Below are 26,687 nucleotides of genomic sequence, written 5' to 3'. Positions count from 1 at the left end.
ATGATCATATTTTAGGGAATATAGTTAATATTTTCGTTAAAATTGATTCATCATATCCACCCGCAACCCACCCGAAATTAATCAGAATGTTATTTTTATTACTTGACATATCGCGCTGTTTTACTTAATTTTCCGGGTCAGAACATCTACATTGGGTTGTTTCGGCAGTGTAAAGTGTAAATGCAAATATCGGATACGGGTCACTTTTAAAAGATGATGTAAGCGGGTCGTCAAAAAAAATCGGATATAGTCAGCAAATCGGAATTGGGCATCAAGACCTGCAGTGTAAATGCAGCCTTATATTGTACCTGATACCAAACCAGGCAAAAACTCTGCATAAAAGTAAAAAAAAAAAACTTCTGGAAGTTAATTCTCAGGGAAGCTGATACGCAGGTATCTAGGCTACGATCTGAAAACCGCATGTGGCTAAATAAGCAGGTTAATGAATGATTATTAAACTTGTAGATGGGGCGAGGATGAGTAGATAATGAATACCTGGGAAACGAGGGATGGTCCCTCAGACAGCATCATTAGAGAAGAGGATGGCTGTGGGAAAGCCAGATGGAGAATGCCAAGGGATAAAAAGAAGGTCATATTTAAGCTAAGCGCTTGCAGCTAATCTGATTAAAAATGGAGTGTGGTATGTTTCAACCATATGAAAGGGATAGTTCACCCAAAAATGAAAATTATGTCATTTACTCACCCTCAAGTTGTTCTGTATGAGTTTCTTTTTTGTTGAAAGCAAAAGAAGACATTTTGAAGAATGTGTGTAACCAAACAGTTGCTGTTTCCCATTGACCTCCATAGTACGAAAATTAAATACTATGGAAGTCAATAGTGACCAGAAACTATTTGGTTACCAACAATATCTTCTTTTGTGTTCATCAGAACATAGAAACTCATACAGATTTAGAACAACTTGATGACAGAACTTCAAGTTCAAGTTGGACAACTATCCCTTTAAAAAGTTACATTGTGTGAATATGTGGAAGCCTATAATACTCTTCTCCACCACTTGATCATCATTAGTGAATGATATGGCGATCTTTGCACTAAAATTCTACACGCAAAAGTGGCACAACCGTTTCGTGAACCCACTGGCGTTTATCGAAAAACTACAAAGTACAGGAAAGTAAAACAGTTCATTCACTAAACTGTGCATTCGACTGACCCTTTCATCTAAAATGGCTAACCTTGTAGACGCCCTGATTGCAGCCGTTGTAAGTGCTTTCCATGGTGTAGCTTCGGAGAACACCAATCTCCCTCCAAACGACCACTCGCGCTGTGGATGCCCGAGACTTCTCCACCAGATAGTTGCAGTTGTTGAAGGAGAACGCAGGTGCTATTCTGTCCAGAGTTTTTGCGATGGTCTGTCGATACAAACAATGCATACGGTTTGAAAAAATATCATGCATTTCATTGTATTTGCATTTGTATTCCACTGTTTTCAGTTCTAGTTTTGTGTATATTTAGTTTAAAAGACTATTTTGCATATATGGCAGACATCAGACAGCAGCCAGCAGATTTACATACACATTTACATGCCTGTCCTTTAACTCAATTCGTCACAGCCTGTATGTTGGGGAGAAGCTTCCTTGGGCACTAAACTGTTATTGAAATCACACTCAGTTTTGTAACATTGACAAATCAACTGTGTTTCAATGTCTCTCCTAAAATAGGAGTAATACAAATAAAAACAAATGAGAATGAACGTACAGTACGATAGAGTTGTGAAATTAATGTGGATAACATACACTATTGTTCAAAAGTTTTTTTTGTAAACTTTAATATATTTGTATTCACCAAAAATGTATTTAATTGATCACAAGAGACAGCAAAGACATTTATAATGTCACAAAACATGAAAAACAAAAGATTCCACAAAAATAAAGCAGCACCACTATTTTCATCATTAGTAATAATAAGAAATGTTTCTAAAATAAATCAGCATAATAAGATGATTTCTAAAGGATCATGTGACCCTGAAGACTAGAGTAATGGCTGCTTTGTCATCACATTAATAAATTATTTTAAATACATTTTTATATAAATATTTCACAATATTACTCATCTACTGTACACATGATCAAATAAATTCAGGCTTGGTGAACATTAGAGACTGTTTAGAGAATTTGATGAGAAATTATCAAGATCACATTACAAATATCAAATGTTTGATGAAAGTTTGAGACATTATTTAGACTTGGGTCTGTTTGAAAATCTGCTGAGCGATGTGACGCACAGCCAATCAGAACATATTATGAATATTATGTTTAATATCCACTTGGCCAATGAGATTTTTCTACGGGCAGAACCAAGCGACAACAAAAACCAAGCAATGGTCAAAAAAAATAAAAATCACCACTTTATTCCTTTTTATCTTATTATCATTCAGGAGAAACATTTGAGATATTAAAGATGATCTCATGTATGAATGTCTTTGTTATAGGCAGTAAGTGTACCCTGTATCCCGGGTCTTCTTTCAGGGAGGCCGTGTTAATGGGAGATCCAGACTGCCACAGGGTTTCCTTCATACTGCAGCCGTACAGAAACACATTCTTCTTCCTGGAGTGACCGTGGTAATCGCAAAACACCTGTGGGATGTGATAACACAGCAGTTTTTCAAAAGACATAGAGCGAAATGGCAAGATTGTGTAGTATTTGTGCGTCTGTGTGCGTGAATAACAGCCGAGGACAAGGAGGTCAAACATCAGGTGGAAACAAAACGTCTTTTTTAGCTTTCCTGACACAACAGCAACACAGCGTTAACTTTAGGCCGAGCGAAACATAATTAATCTTGTGACAAGTCACACGTGTGTATGATGAGGGGAATAAAACGCTAGACAATGCATTGAGTTTAGACTAATTCAAATTTGGTCTCTTGTTACCGCTAATTGGTTGACAGTGCATAGCGATGCATGTCAGCTTTTTGTAAAGGCTCAACAAGAGCTCCATCCTCATTCATTAACTGCACAAGTCACTTTTTTTTCCATTGTAGGTTTTGGGAAAATGACAACGTTTCTTTGACCATGTACACTGCATAATTATTACTGTGATCAATTATGAATTGTGGCATAATTGATATGTAAATCTGGCTAATTGTGTCAAAGTTCTTTGCAACAGATCAGTACCACTCAATTACAGGCCTGCCAATAGTAGTTTCTGAATCATTTTTATTCACTTAATTGCATAATTTATTTTAAGATAAATATTTTAACATTCCATCAGTTCCATACTGTTATTTTATAAAAAAAAATTTGGCAAGCATTAGTTTGGGTTGTACTGGAATGTAACCTTGACCATCTTTAATAGTGTATTCTCTCAAAAGTGTTGGCGAACCTACTTCTGTTGCTTTGTTTTCCCCCCCTGACTTGCATAGATAAGGCAATGGGTCCATTACTCCATTTCCTGAGAAGCTTCTTTTGAAAAAGGACAGGGGGTGGAAAGGGACGGAGGTAAAGATAGATGCTATTCTTTAGTGCTTTAACAGCATCAGAAGACCCTCAAAGGAACAAGACTATGAATAGATCTGACTAAAAATAAAAAGCTCTTAATTTTGTTAGGAGACATGAACTAGAGGTCATCTACTGTAAGACTCTGTGACTCTTTCTGCAATATAGACAGTTATGGCAGTAGGTGGCAGCGGCGACTCTTTATTAGAAAGACATTCAACAGCTTTGAGTGCATCATATTACATAATTTACTCAACTGATTCACTCAAAATGCAGATTCCTTCAGGAACAAAACAAGTTACTCTTTATGAGTGAATCATGGAATCCTTAAATCAAATGATTCATTTCAAACATTCATTCTGGAAAGAAACAAGTGACATTTATCATTTATACAACTGATTTGCACACAATGCTGATTACTCCATGAGTCCCAATTTGAATTCTATTCACCCGAAATAGTATTTCCGAAATATAGCAACTAATTTAATTCAAAATCACTATATAATTTATGCAGTTTGAGAATTATAGAAATATACCCCTGTTCGTCGTCTTGTCATTGAATTATTAAATAATTTGACAGCCCTAGTTTCAATTTATCAGTTTGGCTGAGGCAAATTAATAATTTAGTGACTAAATTTAAAACTAAATCTTTGTAAGTGAGGAGCAATGGTAATATATCTATTCTTCAGTCTGTATGGTCTAATATCCAAATCAGTCGTACCCAACACACATTTATGGATTTGGTCGCCCTTGACCTGCATTTAGAAGTGGAAAGCTTCAAGATCATGGAGCAATTTCCGGCAGGCCCCTCATGGAACTTTAGGACTCAATAGGTCAGTTACAGTGCAGTGAGATTTAATGGAAACTTACCAGCGGAGTCCTGCCTATGCTGTTGAGGTAATAGAGGAAGCCTTTGGTGTGGTAAATTGTGGGGCTTAAATTAGGGTCCGGCTTCAGCCACTGTCTGTTGAGATCCTCAGCGGTGAGAGAACAGCGATTACTGAAATAAATGAAAAGAAGAGAGATTACAAAGAACAGAAAGCCAACTTTAAACTAACTAAGAGTCCAATTTGGATTTCATGAGCACTTTAATGCTTTTCCAGGGATCAAAGTAACATCAAAAACCATCTGAATTTGCAACCCAATATCTGATTCAGCGTACCTGTCTGTTTTAAGACAAGATAACCAATCTGACTCTCTCTGTGCTTGTCTGTGTACCTGTGTGAATATTAAAACCAGTGCAATTGTGACGTTCCCATATCAGTGTCTTCCTTTACAGGTTACTGAAAGGTCGCCGGTGAACAGAGCTATCTAGCGCACCACACAACCAGTCTGTTGATTAGAGTGCGAGCAGCAGCTGAGCTTTATCTCCAGACAAAATCCTACTGGCATTTGGAGGCAGCTTGCCAACTATAGACTCCCCCACATTCAGTTCCTGAAAGCCAATTATAAGACACAATGTTCAAACATTAACAAATTGATAGGCCGCGTTTGAAATGGCTGAGCGAGACTGTTGCTCTCTGATCACAGGTGCCCCGTGTGATGATTTCTCTGCATCCTTCTTGATCTGGAATGAGCTGAAGCCTGTGATATTTTAGTAAAACACAATCGGCACCTGAAAATAAATATTTTGCATCAAAAAAAATCTGGCTTTTCATCAAATTCTGTGGTTGTTTTCACAGACATTGATAATGGTTGCGCAAAAACAAAATATGGAAGCTGCAGTCTTTTTTGTTGCCTCTGAACAGTTTGTTCAAACAGACTTTTTCTAAGGATATCAGCGATTAAACTAAGATGCTGTTAGATGTATTAGAAATGAAAGGAAAAACAGAACCGCAGAACTATAAATACAAACCTCTGAAAAGCTGTGGCTCGCTGCTGAATAAGTTTGAGCAAAAAGCCAGAATCTCCAGAGACTTTCATGGTAAACAAAAATGGCATATTCGAGGGGTCTGGAGACAAGGAAATTACTGTATTTTGTAGGCGACAAAACACGGTTGTTCAGGCCAGTTTCCAATGTACCCCAGGGGGCAGCAAAGTGGAAACGGCAAGAAAATTGTTCCTCCCAACAGCGGTCTATAGTTTAAAGTGAACCTACGTAGAAAAAACAAAAAAATAAAAAAATAAACACTGGATGTCAGCTGAGATGACTTGAGAGTTAGATCAACATTACCCGTCTGTCTGTTCAAGCCACGTTTACACTAGGTGATTTCTGACTCGGATTTCCAACTCATTGTGTCATTATGTATCAATTGCCTGATATTTAGATCATAAATATTTGATGAACCAAACTGAGGCTTTTGCAATGAACGACATCAATGACTTCATGTTTTTCCCTCCCTTTTTTTCAGGGCACCATTTTGTTCTTGACAGGAATAATTTATGAACACTTCTCTGCTCTTGCGTCTGATGACAACTGAGAGGTGGAACAGTATTTTGTCCCCTTTTATGGTTCTCCGAAAACTGACAGCTCCTCTAACACATCCTGCTTTTAAAATGTCTACTTCTCAATATTTCACCTAGTGCACTGCAGTGCATGACACATTCTGCAGTAGCCCAAAGCAACCCTGCTCTCAAAGGCCAAATATAATTCAAACACAATAGTTCCAATGTTTATTATTTAAGAGAAATAAAAAATGACATCATCCAATACCAATTAACACATGAACTGAATGTTTAATGGCCATTTTACTAAAATTAACCTCAAAAACACAACATTCAATGACATCTTGAAATAGAACACTTATTGGGCATTTGACTCCATCCACCTCAAAAACAGAATGTCTAATAACCATTTGACCCCTGATCAATCAAAATGAAACGGCATGAAACAGAATCATGGAACATTAAACAGAATGAAATGTCGACCCAGGACAAGCTTTGGGGGTGTTGATGGACTCGATCTACTCCTTCTGTTTTCATCATCATTCTGAGTCTGATCTACTGTAGATGTAATCTTTGACAAAAATGCAATTTTCTCAGCTTTTTGCTGAAAATGCTTTATTTTATTTTATGAAACTTACCCATATTCAAGTGTTGATAAAAAGAATGCATGAAGATAGAATAAAACAGTTTCAGACGGTCAGTTCTTTCTTTTAATACATTGCATGTTCAGATATTCATGCAACAAAATATGTTGAGGACCATGACATTTTAGTGAAAATGATCAAACTTTAACAAAAAATGCTGGTGAGGAAGGAGTTAAGTACATTAATTCATATACGAGTTCATAAACGAACAAGTGCTTCATCAAATACTAATTAACCCATGTAGTATATCGGCAGTTGACTAAAAACAAAGCACCTAATGTAATTTGACTCCACCCATCTCAAAAACCAATTGCCTAATGATCATTTGACTCCACCCACCTAAAAACTTTAGGCAATCTTGGTTCCCAATGTGCTTATCAAATAGTAACTAACCCATGTAGTATAAAGCATTTGACTCCAACTCAAAAACAAAATACTTAAATGGTAATTTGACTCCACCCACATGAAAACAAAACACCCAGTGGACATTTTATTCCACCCACTTTAAAAACTGAATGCCCCATTATCATTTGGTCTTCGCCCACTTCAAAAACTCTTGACTCAACTCGACCTCACAAACTAAATACCCACGGGCCATTTGCTTCCGCCAACATCAAAAACATCCAATCAAATGCTTCCTGACTCATTGACAAAAGCAAACACATTACGCTTCAGCATGCAAATGCTAACTGCTCTAGAAACATTTATGTCACAGCGGGCAAGAGCTAGTTAAGACTTTAATTAACAATACTGTTGTTCAAGTGTATACGGATTATAATACAATCATCGTTTATACAGTTTATGATCCAAAAAGTTATAATGAAGCCATTAACGCAAGTCACTCCCCCTTTATAATCACCCGCTGAAAAATAGAAAAGCATTTGATGCTCACTGAGATAAGAAATGACAGAACAGTGGGAGTTTTTGGAGAGAAACGGCATCTCATACATTTGTTCACATTAACTATTTATAAGGATATGAAGTGGCTGACAATGAGAGGAATCAACGCAAGTATCACCTCAGAGAGGAAGTGCGGTAGCTGTAGTGCTCTGTTGACCAGACACATCACTTCATCCAGAGATGAGTTACAGTTCACGCTCAGTTTAGCTACAACACAGATAAATAAGAGAAGGGGGGGAATTATCAAAGCCTCATCTCGCTCTTCCAGTCATATCCGTCCAATACTGATCTATTGTATGGGTCTAACTGCTAAGCATTATGCAGTGCGATATAGATCTTGTATAATTTGCTTATGATTGATTTGGTAACCATTAGGAAAGGACACAAAAACGATTCCTTGTGCCACCTGATGCAACAATAATCTCAGAAATCGATAAGCAATCCTGGAGTTACTTAAATTGTATGATTGTTGTTGTGCAGCACTTCCCACCCAAAGTGCTGTTTTTAAATATAATATACGTTAATGTGTTTTCTATATATGTATATGTGTGTGTGTTAGTTAATAAATAAATAAACACGCACGCACGCACACAACTCCATTATCAGACTGTTATAATACTGACATCGTCTTTGGGTGACCGTAAAGTGAAAGACGCCCTTTGAACTCACACACACTATTATACTGCGCACACACAGTCACTTCCTGATCAACTTACTGAAGCAGGACAGTTCAATTTACTCTCATGGTTACAGAAAGATCAGTTGGATCAGTCTCGATAGCTTTTCGTCGCCTCGGCTAATGAGGTTATATCCCCGTTTTCTACTCAAATCTCCATCAGCTGGAGATGGGCACAATCAGTGACGTTTAGTCGAGCGAGAAGTAAAAGGAAAAGATATCAAAGATGGCAGTGTTGTGAACTGACCGTTTCCAGAAAAAAAAGGATACTACGGATTGTTTTGAGCCAATTACTAAGGTCATCATGGCTGATTGGTTGATAGTACCATAATACAATAGAGCCTTTTACTAGATAATTTAGCTAATATTTGTCAGAATTTACAATCTAGTCAATATATATATATATATATATATATATATATATACATATATATATATATACACACACACACACACACACACACACACACACACAACTGCATGGTGCAACAAAAACGAGGAGGACAAGTCGGTATTTAGAGTGTGCACTGTTTGGTGGGACACGAAGAACTGCCATTAACGGAAATTGGAAAGTGAAAATTCATTTTCACTTTTGTTTGTACTGTGCTGATGGCATGGATGATAGAGGTTGAGGTCAGAGAAAAACTAGCCGACTCTGTGAGCCCAGATCTGATGATGTAAAGTCTTTCTCCCACACGTCTCCTCTGACTCATCAGTACTTAAGGGAACGGGTATTTTGTTGGTTCACCTTCAAGCTGAAAGTGAAGTGTTATTTGTATTTCAGTCATCAATAATAGATAGTGCTGTTGGCTATTGTTTGATTCATGAAGAGAAACCTGAAGGCCAGTTTTGACAAGTTTCCTCTTCAGTCTGCGTATAAAAACCTGTTCGCATCAAGTCCAATGATTCTCAACAATAGTGGAGCTTTATTGTTTTTAAACAAATCAATGTTTTGGGATCTTTTCAGAGAACTGACTTGTTTACCGAAGTCTTTTAACATGTTTTTTTTCTTCCTTAACAGACGGAAAGATGTTGCTCAGTGGTCACCAGGTATTGTAACCTACATAAAGATTCACAGAATGAATCAGTAAACATTCAAATTACAAACAAATCTTTAGTGAATAATTCTGAATGAAATTTAATCTGAATGAATCTTAGGTGAATGGAATCAAAAGAGTCACAATGAACACATCTGCATGAATCTTTGGGGAATGGAATCAAAAGAGTCATTACAAAATGAATCCGTGAGATGAATGAATTTTGATTGAAATTAAAGGAGTCAAGTTACAAAAGAAATCAGTGAACAAATCAGAATGAATCTTTGGGGAATATAGTAAAAAATAGTCAAGTTACAAAAGGAATCAGTGAACAGATCTAAGGAAATCTTTAGTCAATGAAAACAATATTTTCAGAATTAGTGAACAAATTTGAACTAAATCGCTACCACTATTAAACAACACATAAGTACAATGCATTTTCAGACAAAAAATAAAAATGTAAACTATTTATATAAAGCATTTATACTCATTCTCTGAATGTTTTTTATACATCTAAACAGCCCCATTGTGAATGAATTAATCAATATATGCATCAAAGTGTATTAATTTAAAATCATGTCAAAATTTTGACTTTGTGCACACAGGCCATAATTATGTACACCTTTAAACTGCACAATGCAGTAATTATGCTCTACCTTTAGAGCTGCACATTCTAATCGGTGGAGGAAGAGGGGCAAGTAAGCGTGAAGTGCATTTATAGTGAATATAGTGAGACGTGACTGTTATGGTAAAATATAACTTTGAAGAGAGGCTGCAGGGATTATCATGTTCATAATGACGTTCCATTCAACAATTAAACTACAGGAATGATGAATTATTAAATGATAGGTGCTATCTTGAGGCAGAGTTTTCCATTTAGTGCTTGTTGAAAAGCAACTTTTGGCATTTGTTTATCAGAACTAATGTTCCTAACAGTGTCTGGCGAGCTGCTTGTGACGTCAGAACATGGTGATGGTTCTAGTCATGAATATTAATTTGGTTAGGTGTTAATAAATGGCACTCTGGGTTACCTAACAACCTAATTAATATTATTTTGCCAAGCCCTTTTCTTAAACTTGTCATTTTAGAAATCCACGTTCCAGACTATAAAAGACAGAATCAAATTGGGGGTGATGGCAAATTAAGAAAATAAATGTATAGCAACACACACGCACGCATATATTTATAGTTTAAGTGGAGCAAATTGTAATACTGCTAATGCAAGTTCTATTTTTCACTTTTCTATTTATTTTGGACTTTTATAACACAAGATGCTTTTCAGTTTTGTAGCTGATTGTGACCAAATAAAAAAGACCTATACAAGAGTGCATTCTGTTTACTGCTTAATACACTAAAGGAGGCTGTACAGTAAATAGGGGGCTAGTTGGAACAAACTGTAATTTGCACTATTGTCTATTCAAAATAAATAAAAAGTATCCTAGTATTGTGCATATCCTAGCATATTACTAGAACATTTGCTGTTTATTAGGACTTATAAAGCACATACTAATGCCTTATTCTGCATGTCCTGATTCTACATCCCATTATTATACCCCATACCTAAACTTAACTACCTTACTAACTATTAATAATATTATATTTATTGAGGTAAAAGTTATAGTTAATAGTTAGTTGATAGTGAGAATCGGACCCTAAACTAAAGAGTGACCATGTTTTCTTGTAGTTCTATATGTAATTGTATCGAACCGTGACCCCAAAACCGAGGTATGTAGCTACCGAACCGTGACTTCTTATATATAACGGGACACAGATGATGATGATTATATATATATATATATATATATATATATATATATATATATATATATATATATATATACACAGTACTGTGCAAAAGTCTTTAAAAAGTTTCAAGCCAGTTATTTATATATTTTTCTGTATTGTGTCAGTAGAAAATATCAGTTTACATGTCCAAACATTATATACTGTACAATAATCCAAACATAATAATCCAGGGAGATTGTGCCTAAAACCTTTTACAGTACTTTAGCTTTGCTACAAGCAACTTGGAAATGTTGACACAGTTCTTCTGGATTTAGTCTGTCTCAGTGTTTTCTGTTTCTTCATGTAATCCCAAACGGACTTGATGAGATCAGATCTCCGTGTGGAGCATACCGGCTGTTCTCAGACTGTTTGGAAATGTAAACTGATATTTCCTACTGACACTACAGCAAGAGATATAAACAACTGGGCTTAAACCATTTTTTTGGAGTGAAAATACTAACGTGCTGAAGACTTTTGCACAGTAATGAATAAATAAAGATGTAGCGTTGCTGTCTGTCCATCTGGGAATTGGTCTAACTTTAAAAATAGAAGTGTTACAATTCTCACATATCACTACTTAATGACTGTGTAGAGACAGAAAAAAACAATTAATGACTGATTTCCAGAGTGATGCTTTGCATTATTTCAAGAATAGGGAACAATCAATCTGTCACCCCGGTGAATAGTGTGGAGTGCTACTGATTGACTCTGCCAGCCACAGAATATCAGTGAGAAAGAAAATGGGACACCATTTCATAAGCAACAAAACAGAGACATCAGAGAGAGGAGGAAGGCATTAGCTAAACCTTGAGTTCTCATCACAACACATTATGAAAGAAATGAACAAAAAATGGATCTCGCCGCTCAAGGTCGCAGAGGATTTGTGTGCTTTAATAAAGCAAGTAAAGCCTATGAAATCTGCAAACAATTGTCTTCAAAAAGAAAGTTTACATAACGTATTGAAGTTTGACAGAAGCATCATGCCCTCTAAGATTTTTAACTTGATTTTTGGAAAAAAAGAAAAGAAAGGATGTTGCACCCGGTGTTGATAAAAGTTACTTTTAAAAGTAATGCGTTACAATATTTCGTTACTCCATAAAAAGTAACTAATTGTGTTACTTTTTATGGAAAGTAATGCGTTAAGTTACTTTTTCTCACCTGGGCTGGGCTTGCTCTTTTTTTTTTTTGTTCTTTTTAAATAACAAAAACATTTTGGCAGATGTACAGGCCCTTTCACACCAAAAGTGAAATGAATAAGCCTCAGTCTGAATGAAATGCATATTCGGGATGCAGGAGAAGAAAGTGCAACACTCTTAGCCAACCTTAGCAATAAAAAAAAAAAACTAAAAGAGTGTGCATTTTACTGTTTTATTCATTTTGAGGAATATTGAATCTGTTTTTGTTAGAGTGAAATGAGTAAATGCATGCAAACATTTAGTCTAAAACGACAATAACCATCATGATTACACAGCGCACACAATGCCTAATGGGGACAGGAGGGGTGTCAGTCATTAAATGGGAAAACAAAGTAACCTGATTTATTTTAAAAAAAAATAAAAAAATCAGATATTTAGTTTAGTAATTTTAAAAAAGTAATCTGATAACGTAACTCACATTATTAGTAATACGTTACCCCCAAAACTGGTCGCACCATCTGCAGATCTTTTGTTTTAAAACAAACATTGTCATTTACCTTATTATTTCCCTAAAAACCCATTGGACACAAAAGAAGGTATTATTAAAAATGTCAAAGCTGCATTCATGCATAAATGTTTAGTTGCAATTTTGCTCAGGTCAAAAATTATTGAATTACAAATAATGTAAATAATATACATCTAAATAATAAAGAAATACTATTTTAATTGTACTCTTAAAATATTATAATGTATATACATAAAATAAATATGGATTTGAACCTGCATCCCCTTGCACACTAAACAAGAACTATAGCACTTGACTAAGTCCTTTATGACACTGAATGACTTGACCATTTTTGGTTTACTTCCAGAAAATGCATCAAATATCTGTTCTTTTTGTATTGACATATCTGTGCCGAATTACCTTGGCTCTACAAATTCCTCAGACTTCCTCCAACAGCCAGACACATTTACTTCCTTAAACAGTCACGACACATATCTTTACTTTCCGTTAACCTTGAGCAACGGAAATTAGATGCTTTTCTTCTTGTTAGCAGTGACTGTCTGTTTTTTTTTTGCTTCTGAGTTAAATATAATTTCCAATACAACATACTGTATGCCTCTTTAGTCTCTCATCCTCATTCAAAACTCCGGCAAAACTATTGTTCCAGTGCGGCTACGTGACTGACGTGTCCCACAGGACAAATCCTAGGGAATGAGACAGGGGAGCAGATGTAGGACACAAGCATAAATGACAGCTACAACAGAGACTCTATTTGGTTAAAAACGGCTTTGCTGTTAATATAACCAATCAAGCAATTCCTCAAGCACTGAGTTCAACAACCTTCATAACCGATGAATTTAAAATGGCTTTTTCCAAGCAGATTTTACATTGAACATCAAGTGGCCCCACAACACAGTACCAAAATGGTTTATTGTACAAAAGTAACAATAATTGGCTTTAAAATCAAACATTTACATCCATTAATATTACTATGAACTGCAATGCTTAAGGCTTAACAATAAGCAAATAAATGGTCACTTTGGTTACTAATAATATGCAATATTGTCCGTTAATTTCATGTTAAGCAATCTGTCCATGTTGACATCTGCCTAATTTCTGATTAATTTGCACCAAAATACCATTGAATGCACAACTTTTGGCATCATTAGCTAATGAGAAAGGAAGCACTTTCTCCTTCCACTTAAAAATGTAAGAGCCTAATTATTATGCTATGCAAAATATACATGAAAATATATTTGCATTTTTTAAAGGGATAGTTGACCCCAAAAATGAAAATCGTCATTTACTCAACCTCACGTCATGGAACACAAAAGACATATTTTGAAAGATGTTGTTATATTTTTAGTTTGATCGCATATATTGCGCTCTGTAAGTCGCTTTGTATAAAAGTGTCTGCTAAATGAGTAAACGTAAATGTAAATGCAATATCTTGAAAAATGTTTTGTCCAGGGACAATGAAAGCCAATTGGGGTCAAATGTTGTTTGTACCCCAACATTCTTAAAATACCTTTTGCGTTCTGCAGGGGGGAAAAGTCATACAGGTTTGAAACGACTTGAGGGAGAATAAATGACAGAATTTTCATTTTTTTTCGGGCGAACTATCCCTTTAATTGCATTTATCCTTGTTTTTCGGTTTTCAACCCACCAGTTGAGAACTCCTGACAAGTTTCATCAACCGAAACGGGTATATTGATTTGACCAGCCTAAAATATCCATCCACGCTGAATTCAATCTGCATTTCAGCATAAATGGACCACGTAGGTAGCATGGATCCTACTGTAGTAGCGTATAATTCAGCTGTCAAACATGACCTTCATGCTTCCTACGTACTCTTCCAGAACGCTTCATATTAGCTTGTGTGTGGCACTTCTAAAGCGCAAGGTAATCAGCATCAGTGACAGGCCAACACAAACCAGCCACTTGCCACTTCCAGACGCCCCCTGCTCCTATACCGGTAAAAAAAGCGTCATTCAGGTCTGAACGCCTTGCCTACACGTTCCTCAAGCTTCTGCACTGCCAAACCCTGTTAATATCCATCAACATAAAAGGGAGATGGCACCACTTTCAGAAATGTGAAATGAGCGTAATGCTCTCCTTAGCTGCAGCTTACATACACGGCAACCGATTACCAGCGATTTGTCACCGCTGGGAGGTCCCCGCATTGGGCGCCACATGCTCCTGCTTTTCCCCTAGACGGCAATAGTATCTCTAAAGTATCCTATGCTTTCCCTCCCAGTGTTAATCTTAAAGAATGGTGTTTAATTGCAAGTTGCAAGTAACGTGCGTGTGAATAGTACTGGTGGTATTTCTCCATTCATAATCATGATTTCTGGCTAGGAATAAAAACGCCTTTTTGTTGTGCACGACTGGGCAGCGCGGCATTATCACCAGTGCAGATTGCATAAGGGAGATCTGAAGCGGCCTTGTCTTGAATATTCATGTTTTGCTTATTAATGCCTGCAGGGCACACAAATTCTCCCGGGGGAGACGGAGTCATAGGAGCTTGTTTAATATCCCCCTTTTGTTTGGCGTGGCAATTATAGAAAATGAAGCAAATACAAAGTCGTTGAAGCTCGATCGACTCGCTGGCTTGTGAATTCAAATATTCATGATGAAGTTAGGGAAAAAAGTCAAATCAAGCGGTCGTTTCATATTCCCTTTGTAATGAGGACTGAAATCTTCATTACACATGCTCGGTATTATAATTTCATATATTGTGCAAGATGCCAGAGTATGATAAAATATTCAATTATATTCATAATGCATAGAAGAAAAATACAACGATGGCAGCAGAAAACCGCTTTTGAGTTCAAATAATCAGGAATTGGAGTATGCACTCTGGAAACATGACACCATATTTTATTTGACGTGAATGAAAACAAGGCTGTGAGGCAGTGTTACTATGTTCACCTTTTATACTGTAGGCGAATTTGGGCTTGTTTATTCATAAAGTCACTTTTAAATATAGGAAGGAAGTCATGGGATATGCAACTTTTGATTGTGATCAATAATTTGACAATATCCAAAAGCAATAGTTTGCCATTTCCCATGCATATTTGGTGTACACATAAACACACACACACACACACACACAAAATGTGAATTTATTTTTGTTATCATAGAATGTTAAGTCATGGAGGCACTTCCAAATCTCTTCTCACCTTCCTAAAGGCATTACAAAGTGCACTACAGACAGCTAGAAATCTCTCTTGCTCACTTAATGTATGTATGTGTGTTCAATACTGAAAAGAGAAGCACTCCTCACAACATCTACTGTAAAATATTCCCACACACCAGCACACATGACCACCCACACACACGCTCTTATCTTTAAGAATGCGGAGGTTCACTTCGGCTTAGAATAATCATGTCAAACGCCGTCTACGGCCAAACGGTCACACCGTGGAATTCAAATGAGCCCCATGTAAAATACACAGGTTTCAGCTTCATTTAAATAAACAAGCAAGTTTAACACTATGCCTCGCTCTTCAAAGGCATTTCATTACAGTATCTTTGTTGAAAACAATATTATTGCTTGTAATTTATTCATTTTTATTCTTACAAATTCCTAATATTTCCCATTGCTGCAGTGCAGTGGCTTTTGTAATCAGATGTTTTTCATACCTCAGAAGAAGAAATAATATCAAATGTTGAATGATTCACAACTTGGGTTTTAAGCCACTGCTGGTGCGAAACGATACGTTTCAAAAATATGCAGGATAGTGCAGAGTTATGCATATTCAGGGGTGATGTTGGATCAAGTGCTTACACATTCAAAACTCCCACAAACACAGGGTTCAGGTCATTGTTTGGTTTCACAAAAGAGAAGTCAGGAGCTAAATAACTAAACAATTAAATGCTTCATTATTGCCCAAAATATTAATATCTAGTATATTATATCAGGAACATACTGTACGCATATATGCAAATACAGACACAAATGCACATGGTCTTCTAGTACATACTTAACATGTTCTTGAGGCAGTAACAAACTCCAGTACTCAAGGGGGCGCCAGAGTTACCTTCAAATCTCTGTGGCATTAAACTAGGGCTGTGTCCGCAAGCTTAGGCAGCTGCCCTTTACGGCAGTGACTGCAGGCACAAAGGTACCTCACGAAACTTCTGAGGCAGCGTAATGGTTTAATGATCTACAACAAAATTGAGAGAAATTTGGTGATAGCTGAGCAAATATTTAATAAGAACAATAGAAATGTCTTGCTAGAAATGACATAAAAAAACAAACAAACAAATTGGTTAAATGCATACATTCACACAAAAACTGAGCATCAACCGCTACTTTCAGACAGCATCTTTATTTTGAGCTCAAATGTCACAGAATCGAACGCACAAGATTGTGGGATACATATGCAGTCCATGTATTAGGTAGCTACAGCTCTACATGATTCTCTTCAAACTGTTTGTCAGTATTTAGGCTTAAAAGTAAAAATTCAATTGTTATTTGAAATTATTTATCAGTTTCCCAAATTACTATCAACCATAAAAAATAAAACTGTGAAAATGTTGTGAAGAAAAATAGATCAAATCAATCAAGTAATCAACTGTAAATGTGGATAAATAAATCAAAGAATGTAGAATTAGACAATCAAAAGAAATCAGTTAAATTAATATATTGAAAACAAAATTAGTAAAAAATAATTAAAAGTCATTTGACCAATTTATAATAACTATAGGAAAAAAATGACTACCGGTACTCGTGATTCACTACTCGGCTCCAGTGTAACAGAAGCTGTCATTTGTCGATGTGACCGTTATGATTAAACTGACTGCAGAAGAAGAGCGTTCGCATTAATGTTGTAAAAGCCCCTTGCGGTTTTGTAATAAAACACATTCTGGGACATTCCAGAACACAACAACACATGAAATCGAGAAGTATTCACGTTCACGTAATTGTGTGTGGTATGTTTCATGCCTTAACATGCCAAAGCTTCAAATCCTCATTTCATCTCAAGCTCCTATTTCTAGACAAATCAGAAATAGTCAATCCTTTTCTGATAGTATCAGCATACTAGCAATCTGTCCAAGTCTACATTTGGGTTTCTGCAACAAGCTTCAATTTGCCTAGGCAATAGAGACTTACAGTTTCATTAGGAGCATTATGTGTTACTGACATGAAACTGTCGCTTCACATTTACGACTAGCGGAAGTTCTGTTCTGCTGGGTTAACTGGGGTTGCTGGGTATTCATTTGGCTCTTTTGATGTGAACAGAACAGGCTAGCATCTAGATAATAGTTTGTTCTCATCTCAGACGTAATACTGATCCTCATTTTAACGCTTTTGAGATGAAAGCGACGTCAAATATGCAAGTTTTGTTGCTACCTGCTAATTCTTGACACTCATCTGCTAAGTCGAAGTAGCATCAAAACAACTAGCATGACAATCCAGCACAACTGAAGGATTAAACTCTTCTTTTGCTCTCAAATAAAATGCAAGCTAAGCTACATCTATCATTTGCGAAATGACAGTTTTATCATACATTTACACTCCTACATTTGGCTTGTGCCTGGCAATCACTGGATCGGAGTTTAGTCCCGGGAAGTTCTGTACGAGTTGAGGGGGATAAAGCGAAGTGCTTCGCTTACTCATAGCACTCAGTGTTATCTTGCCCGGACAGCATGGCTGTAATACTGGCTTATGTCTAGCTGTATAAAAATCTAAACACATACGTGGCAGTGTTATTGTACAGTTCAGGTGCTTTTGCCAGTCGAGGACAGAGCAATTTGTGAGGCCTGCAGTTTTATTCAGATATACCTCACTGTGTCTTAATTTGTCCCCAGGCAAGAGTTGGCAAAGGAACAGAACTTCTTCCTGAGGTGAAAAATAAGCTGGAGTAAACTGAAAACACAAGGCAGTGGTCATATTAAGAAGAAACTTAAGACCAAACAACAGCTGCCCTCAAGTAATATTTGTTTGGTAATGAAAACCTTTTCATATTCAAGTTCGACACTCAAACATTCCTAAAACAATCACAGCTAAGTTCTAATAATTAAGACTCTATTATTCACAACTATGTCCATTTCTACAACTAATTTCAAGTGATACCAAACAGCTTTAGTCACCATGAAAACAAAATGGACAATTCTTGTTTTTATGGAGAATTTGAGAATTTACTATAGATGATTTATCATTGGGCATCAATATATATATATATATATATTTTTTTTATTCATGTGCCCTCATTTTATTCATTCATGTGCCGAAATAATTTCCCTCCCTCTTGCAGCGACATATCTTCTCTTCTCTGATGATGTGTTTACTTGCATGAGGGCGGGACAACCTGTCAGTCACATGAGATCATCCAATAGCAAACCACAACCATCCAATCAATTCCTAACTGAGAAAATCAAGTTCTCAAGAAAAATCAAGAAAATCAACATTTGTATCTGGCTCAAGAAGCCATTTCACTTGAATATACATCACAATTGGAAAGAAAAGACTAATGCAACTTCCGTTTCACGTCGACTTTAAGCCTTGGCACTAGTTCACCCCAAAAAGAAAACTGTTGTCTTTTATTTACTTTCTAAATAGAGACCTGTCAACCTTTTCAAAATGGTTGTCGAATTCCAAAAATGACAAATAAAATGGCCCACAGAAGTAGCCAATACAACTTGTGCTCTTTATTAGTCTTAACAATGCAATAGGTATATGAGAAACAAACTGAAATTTAAACCATTATTCACTAAAACTTCCCCTCTGATGTAGCTCTAACATTTTGAAACCTTCAAATATTTAATGTCAAGATGTGTCGTACTAGATTTGACAGCGACAGAACCCTTGAGCTGTGCTATATTTGAATGTACACAAACAAAAAGTCATACAGGTTTGGAACAGCATGAGGGTGAGTAAATGACAACTTTCCTTTTTTGGTGAATATCTCTTTAAAATGTGTCATCATTTATTGTTTGATAATACTAAGTATTAAGTTATCCAATTTCTTTGCTAACTTTCCTTCCCACTTTACTTGAGGGGTACTAATAGTGTGTATTCTCCAGGATCCACACTAAATTATATTGTTTAGAGTTTTGCAGGTCTGAAAACATTAGCAGTCCACCCTGGAGCAAAAAGCAACCGAGAAGTGCTTCTTCCTGCCTGGATATAATGAGCACTGTATTTTTAACATTCATTGATCTCACCAAATAAGAAAGAGAAAGGAAGAGGAATTCACATTGCCATTTAATTTTATGATGTTTATGACCCATCTATGACCTCCATGGTTTAATTGACAAGTTTTTGCCAACAAAACAACATGGTATATTCAAACGAGCTCTCGAATTTGGGACTGGGAAAAAACACAGCATGATCCACAACTGCGGGAGATTAATTGAGTAAAACGACAAGGTTTGATCAAAACCGAGGGTGGCTATTACAGGAAGTGTCAGCTTGCAGTTAAATCCAGAAGTAAGGCACACACTATCACCGAAAAGCATAGACAAGCGGTCTCAACTAGTGGGATGTGCTAACATGCTAATAAAATGCGAGTAACCATGTAATTGTTCATACCACTGACATAGAGAATAGCGCTTAAACCGACCAACTTAGTATAAAAAATGAAACGATAATTAACAAATGTAAATAAATAAAAGCTAATAAACAAATAAGCAAAATACAATTATAACAAACAAATAATTTTATAATAAAAAAAATCAACAAATATGTTGACCAAATAACCAAAATAACTAATTTAATAATAAACAAATAATACAAATTTTACAGTTTTAAATAATGCTTATACATTACACTAAATAAACAAGTAAATAAAATTAAAAACTACAAAAATAAGCAAAATAGACAATGAACTAAAATAAATGAATAACACTAACATAAAACAGATACCACTTTTTTTTTTCTCCAGCATTTCCAGAATATATTTGAGTGTGCAGGATGCATCCACTTGGATTAATCCACTTATACTGCATTATATTTCATGAGATATCATATTTTCTTTCCATACGTCAGCATGGTAGCAGAAGGGGAACAGATGCTACGTAATGAATCTGCATTGCATCCGCTAGAGTTTTTATTAATCCGGGTCATCGTAGAATGCCTGGTGGAATTTAGTCATAAGCCACCGGACTGTGCTTTCCATCTGTTGACGTCGTTTCAACACACTTGGTCTCCATCAGACAGCTGATAAAGCCAGTGAGATGAGTGGTGAAGCGTCTTCAACAAATAGAAAACAAAAGGTCAGTTTGCTAATGAATAAATTCTTCCAGACGTTTGAATGTGTATCGCAGCTCTGACCGGCTCTCATGCCAGCCCATTCTGTCTCTGCGTGTGCAATTTCCTGTGACGCTCAGCAGGCCATTTCTCAAGTCCTTATCACTCATATGTCCTAACGGTGATGATAATTACAACCCCCAAATAACGTGTGGCTTACACCCGCTGACACAGCAGGCCCGCTTTGAAGACAACCAATACAAGCAGTTTAATAAACAATACCTCAATGGAGTGCCACCGCTTCTGGATTCATTGACCTGCGAAATTGTCATTGCCTCCACTTATAAAGCATGACGGTTCCTTGACCTCTTTTGTCATGAGTCACCTTATGAACAATAAACGGGATCCTGCGTAGATAAACTTGCTGGCATTGAACATTTACTGGTGTTCTCGCCAAAGCAATAGGGAAGTTCATGAAAAAGGAGGGAAAATGTCAGATTCATGAATTGTCCTTTTCAGACGAATCTTTACAATGAATAAGTATGGTCTGAATCATTTGTCTAAATGTTTAAATTTGTTTATGATTTTAAAGGGGATGAGATTGTTGGGGCAAAAAGTAAGTTACGATTATAGACAAGTAGCAGAAATTCGAATTGTTCAAACGAACTGATTTACGGAAATGACTCGGACTTCCCATCACTACAAGGAGGATGTTTAATACTGGGGGCTGGTGACAAGGGCCTTGAGATTAGACCCAAGACCCTCTTTCCATCTCATCATGGCCCATCCATTGTGACTGATCAACTGCCCCAGGGTGCAATGTGTTACGTGGGTCTTGCTGCGTTGCTTTCTGCTAGACTCTAGTGTAAATTGAATGGATGGAGCTGCCAGCTCAATCCTAATCTTGGAGCCAACAGCAGGTCCCTCAGCCTCTGACAGCCAGATAGCTTGTGAACAAGGTTAAAAAAAACTGAAAAAAATGGTTGAGCCCACACCAAAATGTACGCTTTTCTTTCAGAATGGGGGACAGCCTGAATCAAAATAAGGTAAAATGTATCTTGCATACCATCCAATCATAAAGGATCTTGAAAAGCGTGAAAGTATGAAAAGTTACATGCCGGTCGCTATCTACGGTCAATTTCATCATCCTCCTCATCTTTTTCCCCTCAATGACAAATGGACCATGCTGTGCTCTCTCGCACAGATAAGCTCAGGATAGTATTCTCCCATCATCTTTTTCAGTCAGCTTTGATTTGGCTGATGCCTCACTGCGTGCTTTGAAATTTCCCTGTCCTCAAGCAATATCAAGCGTGAACTTTTGTTGAAGCAAATATTCATTCCTCCACATAAAAGTGCAAAACAAACATATTTTCCTTTTACTACATCTCACAAAACATCCAATCCAATATGGAACAAATGCATCACCTTGAAGTGTATTTGAAGGTGATTTGTTTATTAAGCCCAGGCTCAAAACTTGATACAACAACAGTCATGCTCATCTTGATTAAATTCTGTTCACAACAACCCAGACTTAAAGAGATACTTCACTAAAACAAAATTAATTCTGATATTATTTATTATGGATCTCTCAAATTCAAATAAAATGGGTACTGGAGCTTTCGAGGTTAAAAAAGAAGGTAAAAGCATCATTAAAATGCATCTTTTCCGTGATCTTTCAAGTTTTCTAAAGACATATGATACCTTATGATATATTTGTGATTAGTCAGTGAAAATCTCAGAATTATGAATTAATATAGAAAGCAATACTGAAAAAAACCTCTCATAAATTACTCAGAAAATGCTAGTGAATTGCAAAAACAAAAACTGTAACACGTTAGATTAAACGTGAAATTTTGTTGAGGAAAAAGTACAAAAACTGAAAAACTTTTTTTTTCTTGTAAAAGGAATATAATTGTAAATATCCTTTGTTTTACTTTTCCTTTGAAAAAATATTTTTTTATTTAAAATATTTTTTTTTATTTTTTTACAGTAATACGGGTTTACCACAGGAGTTTTTCAATCTTAACCGATTGTGAACTCTAGTTGCATCACACACATAAGGAAAATGTGTTTTTTCTTTCAACTCTCATACCTGCACACACTACACGATTCGAAAATTGTGGCGCATCACACACTACAAGATATTCTTAAGATTATCATGCCAGATTTAGCACCTCGCGTGATCTCACGGGGAAGCGGATGTAAACCAAATGGATACTGTGTCGAGGAAACTTGCTGTAGACATTATATGAGTGAATGTAGTTACGGAACCAGTCGTACCAAAAGAGGACATCACAATTCACTGCACGTGGTGTTAGCCTCAACTGACATTTCGCCCTGAGTTTGTGCACCTTTATTAAGTAACACAGCTGCTTCCATGGAAGCCATTAGAATCCCATCGACACATTTGGTGTAGTAAACATAGATAATCAATAGCCTGAATTTATGGTCGCTTAGAAAAAATAATCAGCATACATCAGCACTCTGATAATAGGGGACGGTTGGCTCCAGATACAAGCGTAGAACACAAATGGATAGATTATAAAGCAGAAGGTCAGTCGCTCGATACGGATCAAGCATCGCTCCCTGGAGATATTGCACTTCAAGGTGTTGGTTACGTTTAATTTACCTTGTGCGGTATGGATAGTGACATCTTTGTCTAAATAAATCAGCTGATGTCCGTGGTCGTGCTCCTTCATCCGATCAGGCAAGTGGATCATCTTCACGCCTCTGGTTTCGACCACCAGAAAAGCTCTTAGATAGATGTCCCTAGGTCATAGCCATTCGTTCTGGATGGGCCGATTTCTTCAGTTGTGCGTGACCTCTCCATCCCCCTCTATTTGAAACTCCTTCATCGTGTGTTTCTCTTTTAGGATGACATCCAGCAGCTCATGAACCTGAGAGCTCACCGTGAGAGATTACAAAACAACGAGCGCCTCCACATGTGAGAAATGTGTCCGTTCAACAGCCTGTAGGCCTGTCTGATGAGTGGGCCTGAATTACGCCTCACACTGGTCAACCTCAAAAGGCCATTGATTGTTGGCACATATTATGGCTTCAAAGCCTCTTACAACTACCAATAAGGGCTAAAACCAACATAAACCCTCTTTAAAGACAACACAATAAATAATAGTGGTTAGACAGAGCGTAAACAGTGCAGTAGGTTATTTTCTAGTCATTAAAAAGGAAACTAAATGGAAATAAATGAATTGAAACCAAAATAAAATAATTTTTTGGACAAACACAAACACCACAGACAGACAGATGATAGATAAATAGATAGATAGATAGATAGATAGATAGATAGATAGATAGATAGATAGATAGATAGATAGATAGATAGATAGATAGATAGATAGATAGATAGATAGATTATTGGCAACATGTAAAGGGCATTTAAAGGTCAAAAACTCATAACTAAAAATAAACTGTGTACAAATTAACACTAGGTGGCCATCATCTGTACCAAAGCACCTCAAAGGAAGAGAGAGAGAAGAAAGAGAGGAGGAGGTGAAGATGGTGGGGGCTTGGCTAAGGGTAAGTTGGCTGTGGTCACTGTTACCCCAACGGAATGATGAACAGCACGGGCCAATATCCATTTTTCTTCTACCTGTCTGCCTCCAGCCCACGGGGGCCTCCACAATATGTCACTGTCGCATGCTGGACTGCCCCCATGCATCAAAACGTTTTAATACAGCTCAGCCCACTTCCAACCATCTCCGGGTTTGGGATCATGGACGGGAAGCCACCCTCGATCTGTGTTTGTTTCATGTGCGACACACTATGAATGAATAAATCCATGCTTTGGTGCCTTTACATGTACAATAAAACGATCACCTCACTCCCGGTGAGAACAAACATCGCTCAAACCGTCTCATTGTGAGATGCTTTTGAGCGTTCTGTTGTTTTTCAAATTGTCTAGGGGAAAAACATACGAATGAAAGGAAAAGAACAAACAACAAGGCCGGAAATGAGTGGCTGCAGGCATTGGGAAACAGGCTGATAGGACAGATGGGGCGTGCGCTGGAGATTACAGAGACTGTTTAAACAAAAACGGTTTCCATGTTTCCAGAGGGACAACTGGGAAACAAATCCTTGTTAGAAGGGATAGTTTTTGTTTTTTTTGTTTTATGTTAGGGGTGAGGGCCAGCGGGATACTCCGTCGAGAGGGTCACTTTTATATTATACAACCTTAGCATCTTTAGTCCAGCTAGGTAGATATTAGTGAATCGAGGGAAATGGCTAGAAATGTAGAGCAAATTCAAGGCCAGTTTCAGAATAAGAAAAGCACAATATTACATCCCACTTCCTCTTTTGCAGCAGGTGCCGTGTCTATCCAGGCAGCCAATACCTTGAGAATAAAGCCAGAATCTGCGTCAGCACCAGCAGCTGAACAGGGTCAGGCTATCTTAAATTTCCTGTCTGAGAAGGGGAAAGTGTGTTTCACGCCCCAAGAGCAGCCAGAGAAAGCGTACCATGCCGGGAACAAATATTTCAGAGTTCATCTCGCTTTACAGAGCTGAATCATTTCCACTGACGTGACAGTATTGTACTCCATGTTCCTGACAGGGGTAAAGAATATCCCAGCTGGGTTATTTCATTACGTGAAAGCTGTCACCAGAGAGTTTCTGAGTGTCAGCAACAGGCAGAAAGTTGCAGAATTGAATTAGCGCCAGGTGTGGTGCCGGGCACAGCTAAAACCGTCTTGCCACGGTCACCGAGTACATTTGGGCGTGGGCAAGAAAAGGAACACTTTACAGGAAGTTACTTCCGGCTGAATTGAACACGATTCTTTATTTTTTTTATGGAGCTACATACGCTTCATACTAGTTATAAATATCAAGGCCGATATTCTTGTGAATTCAGGTTTGCAGGCAGAGCAAAGCGGCCCAAGAATAAAAAAAAATGTTCTGCTATGATCCACCCAAGGTTGAATTCATAAGAAGTTAAAGTCATGCCACTGAAAACCATGAAGTAGATTAGCTGATTTATATGGACTTTACTTATATCGCTAAACAGTTAAATAAAACTTTCTCAAATATATTATTATGCAAATGTTTAGAAATTAATGTAAATATCTAGATGTTTTTAGCCAAAAAGCTTGTTCCGTGTGCCACCAATAAATAAAAAAATAATAACAATAAAATGAAAAGTAAACAAAATTAAAATTAAAAATAAATTAAAATGTAAAAAATGTTATATAAATAAAAATGGAATGTAAAAAAGTGGGATGTAATATTGTGCTTTTTTCATTCTGAAACTGGCCTTGAATTTGCTCTACATGTCTAGCTATTATGAATCCATTGATTCATAAATAATATATAAAATAATAAATTATATATAATAAAATAATTAACTTAGGTCTGGAACACTCGAAAGCAGAGTAAAACCTCATCGCAGCACTGTTGGTCACTTGGCCTATCAAATGATGACCAGAACCATTGTATAGTGTAAATAAATCAATAACTAAACATTTTTTTTTTGTATAAAAAATTATAAAATAAATACTCAAATTGGCTCCATTTCCCACTTCAGTTCTTGATTATTCGGCTGACTAATGTAATCTACTTAAGGAGACAAAACATCCAAAATGCATGTCAAGTTGCTAAATTGAGTACCTGAAAGACAAATCTAACACACAGAATTTAACTATTTATTAGGATGAGAAAATAATTGTCTCAATTAAGTCATGTATGCTGATGAGTCAATCAGGATCCAGCATCTACAGCCTGTGAAAGCTAACTCACGAGCTCATTTCCCAAACAAACACAGCAGAAACATGGCCAGTCGTGCCATATTCTCACAGCAAACATTCTGAAACATGCCATAGGGTGAGCGCACGACACTCAAAAGTGTTGGCATCCCAGCTCACGCACAAATGACACATCAGGGGCCTCTGTAAAAAGGTACGCATGCCGGTGTGGGTACACAGATCCAGCTTGTACGGGCAGACAGCTGTGATCATTACCT

General features: G+C 36.9%; 1 protein-coding gene across 5 annotated transcripts in view; it reads right to left on the bottom strand.

The window, feature by feature from the left end:
- The window catches only part of agbl1 (AGBL carboxypeptidase 1), a 209,881-nt gene that overhangs the window by 29,019 nt on the left and 154,175 nt on the right, over positions 1 to 26,687 (bottom strand). For all 5 annotated transcript variants that reach the window (XM_079603533.1, XM_079603535.1, XM_079603536.1 and 2 more), the window contains 3 exons: positions 4,323 to 4,452; positions 2,463 to 2,594; positions 1,194 to 1,370 (listed from right to left, as the gene is read on the bottom strand). In XM_079603533.1, the coding sequence (XP_079459659.1) occupies positions 1,194 to 1,370; positions 2,463 to 2,594; positions 4,323 to 4,452 (439 nt within the window). The remainder of the gene's footprint in view (positions 1 to 1,193; positions 1,371 to 2,462; positions 2,595 to 4,322; positions 4,453 to 26,687) is intronic.

This window comes from Phoxinus phoxinus (assembly GCF_949152265.1).
Source record: "Phoxinus phoxinus genome assembly, chromosome: 25".
NCBI lineage: Eukaryota > Metazoa > Chordata > Actinopteri > Cypriniformes > Leuciscidae > Phoxinus > Phoxinus phoxinus.
Note: the sequence above shows the minus strand (reverse complement) of the source record. Positions and strands in the feature narration are given on the sequence as shown.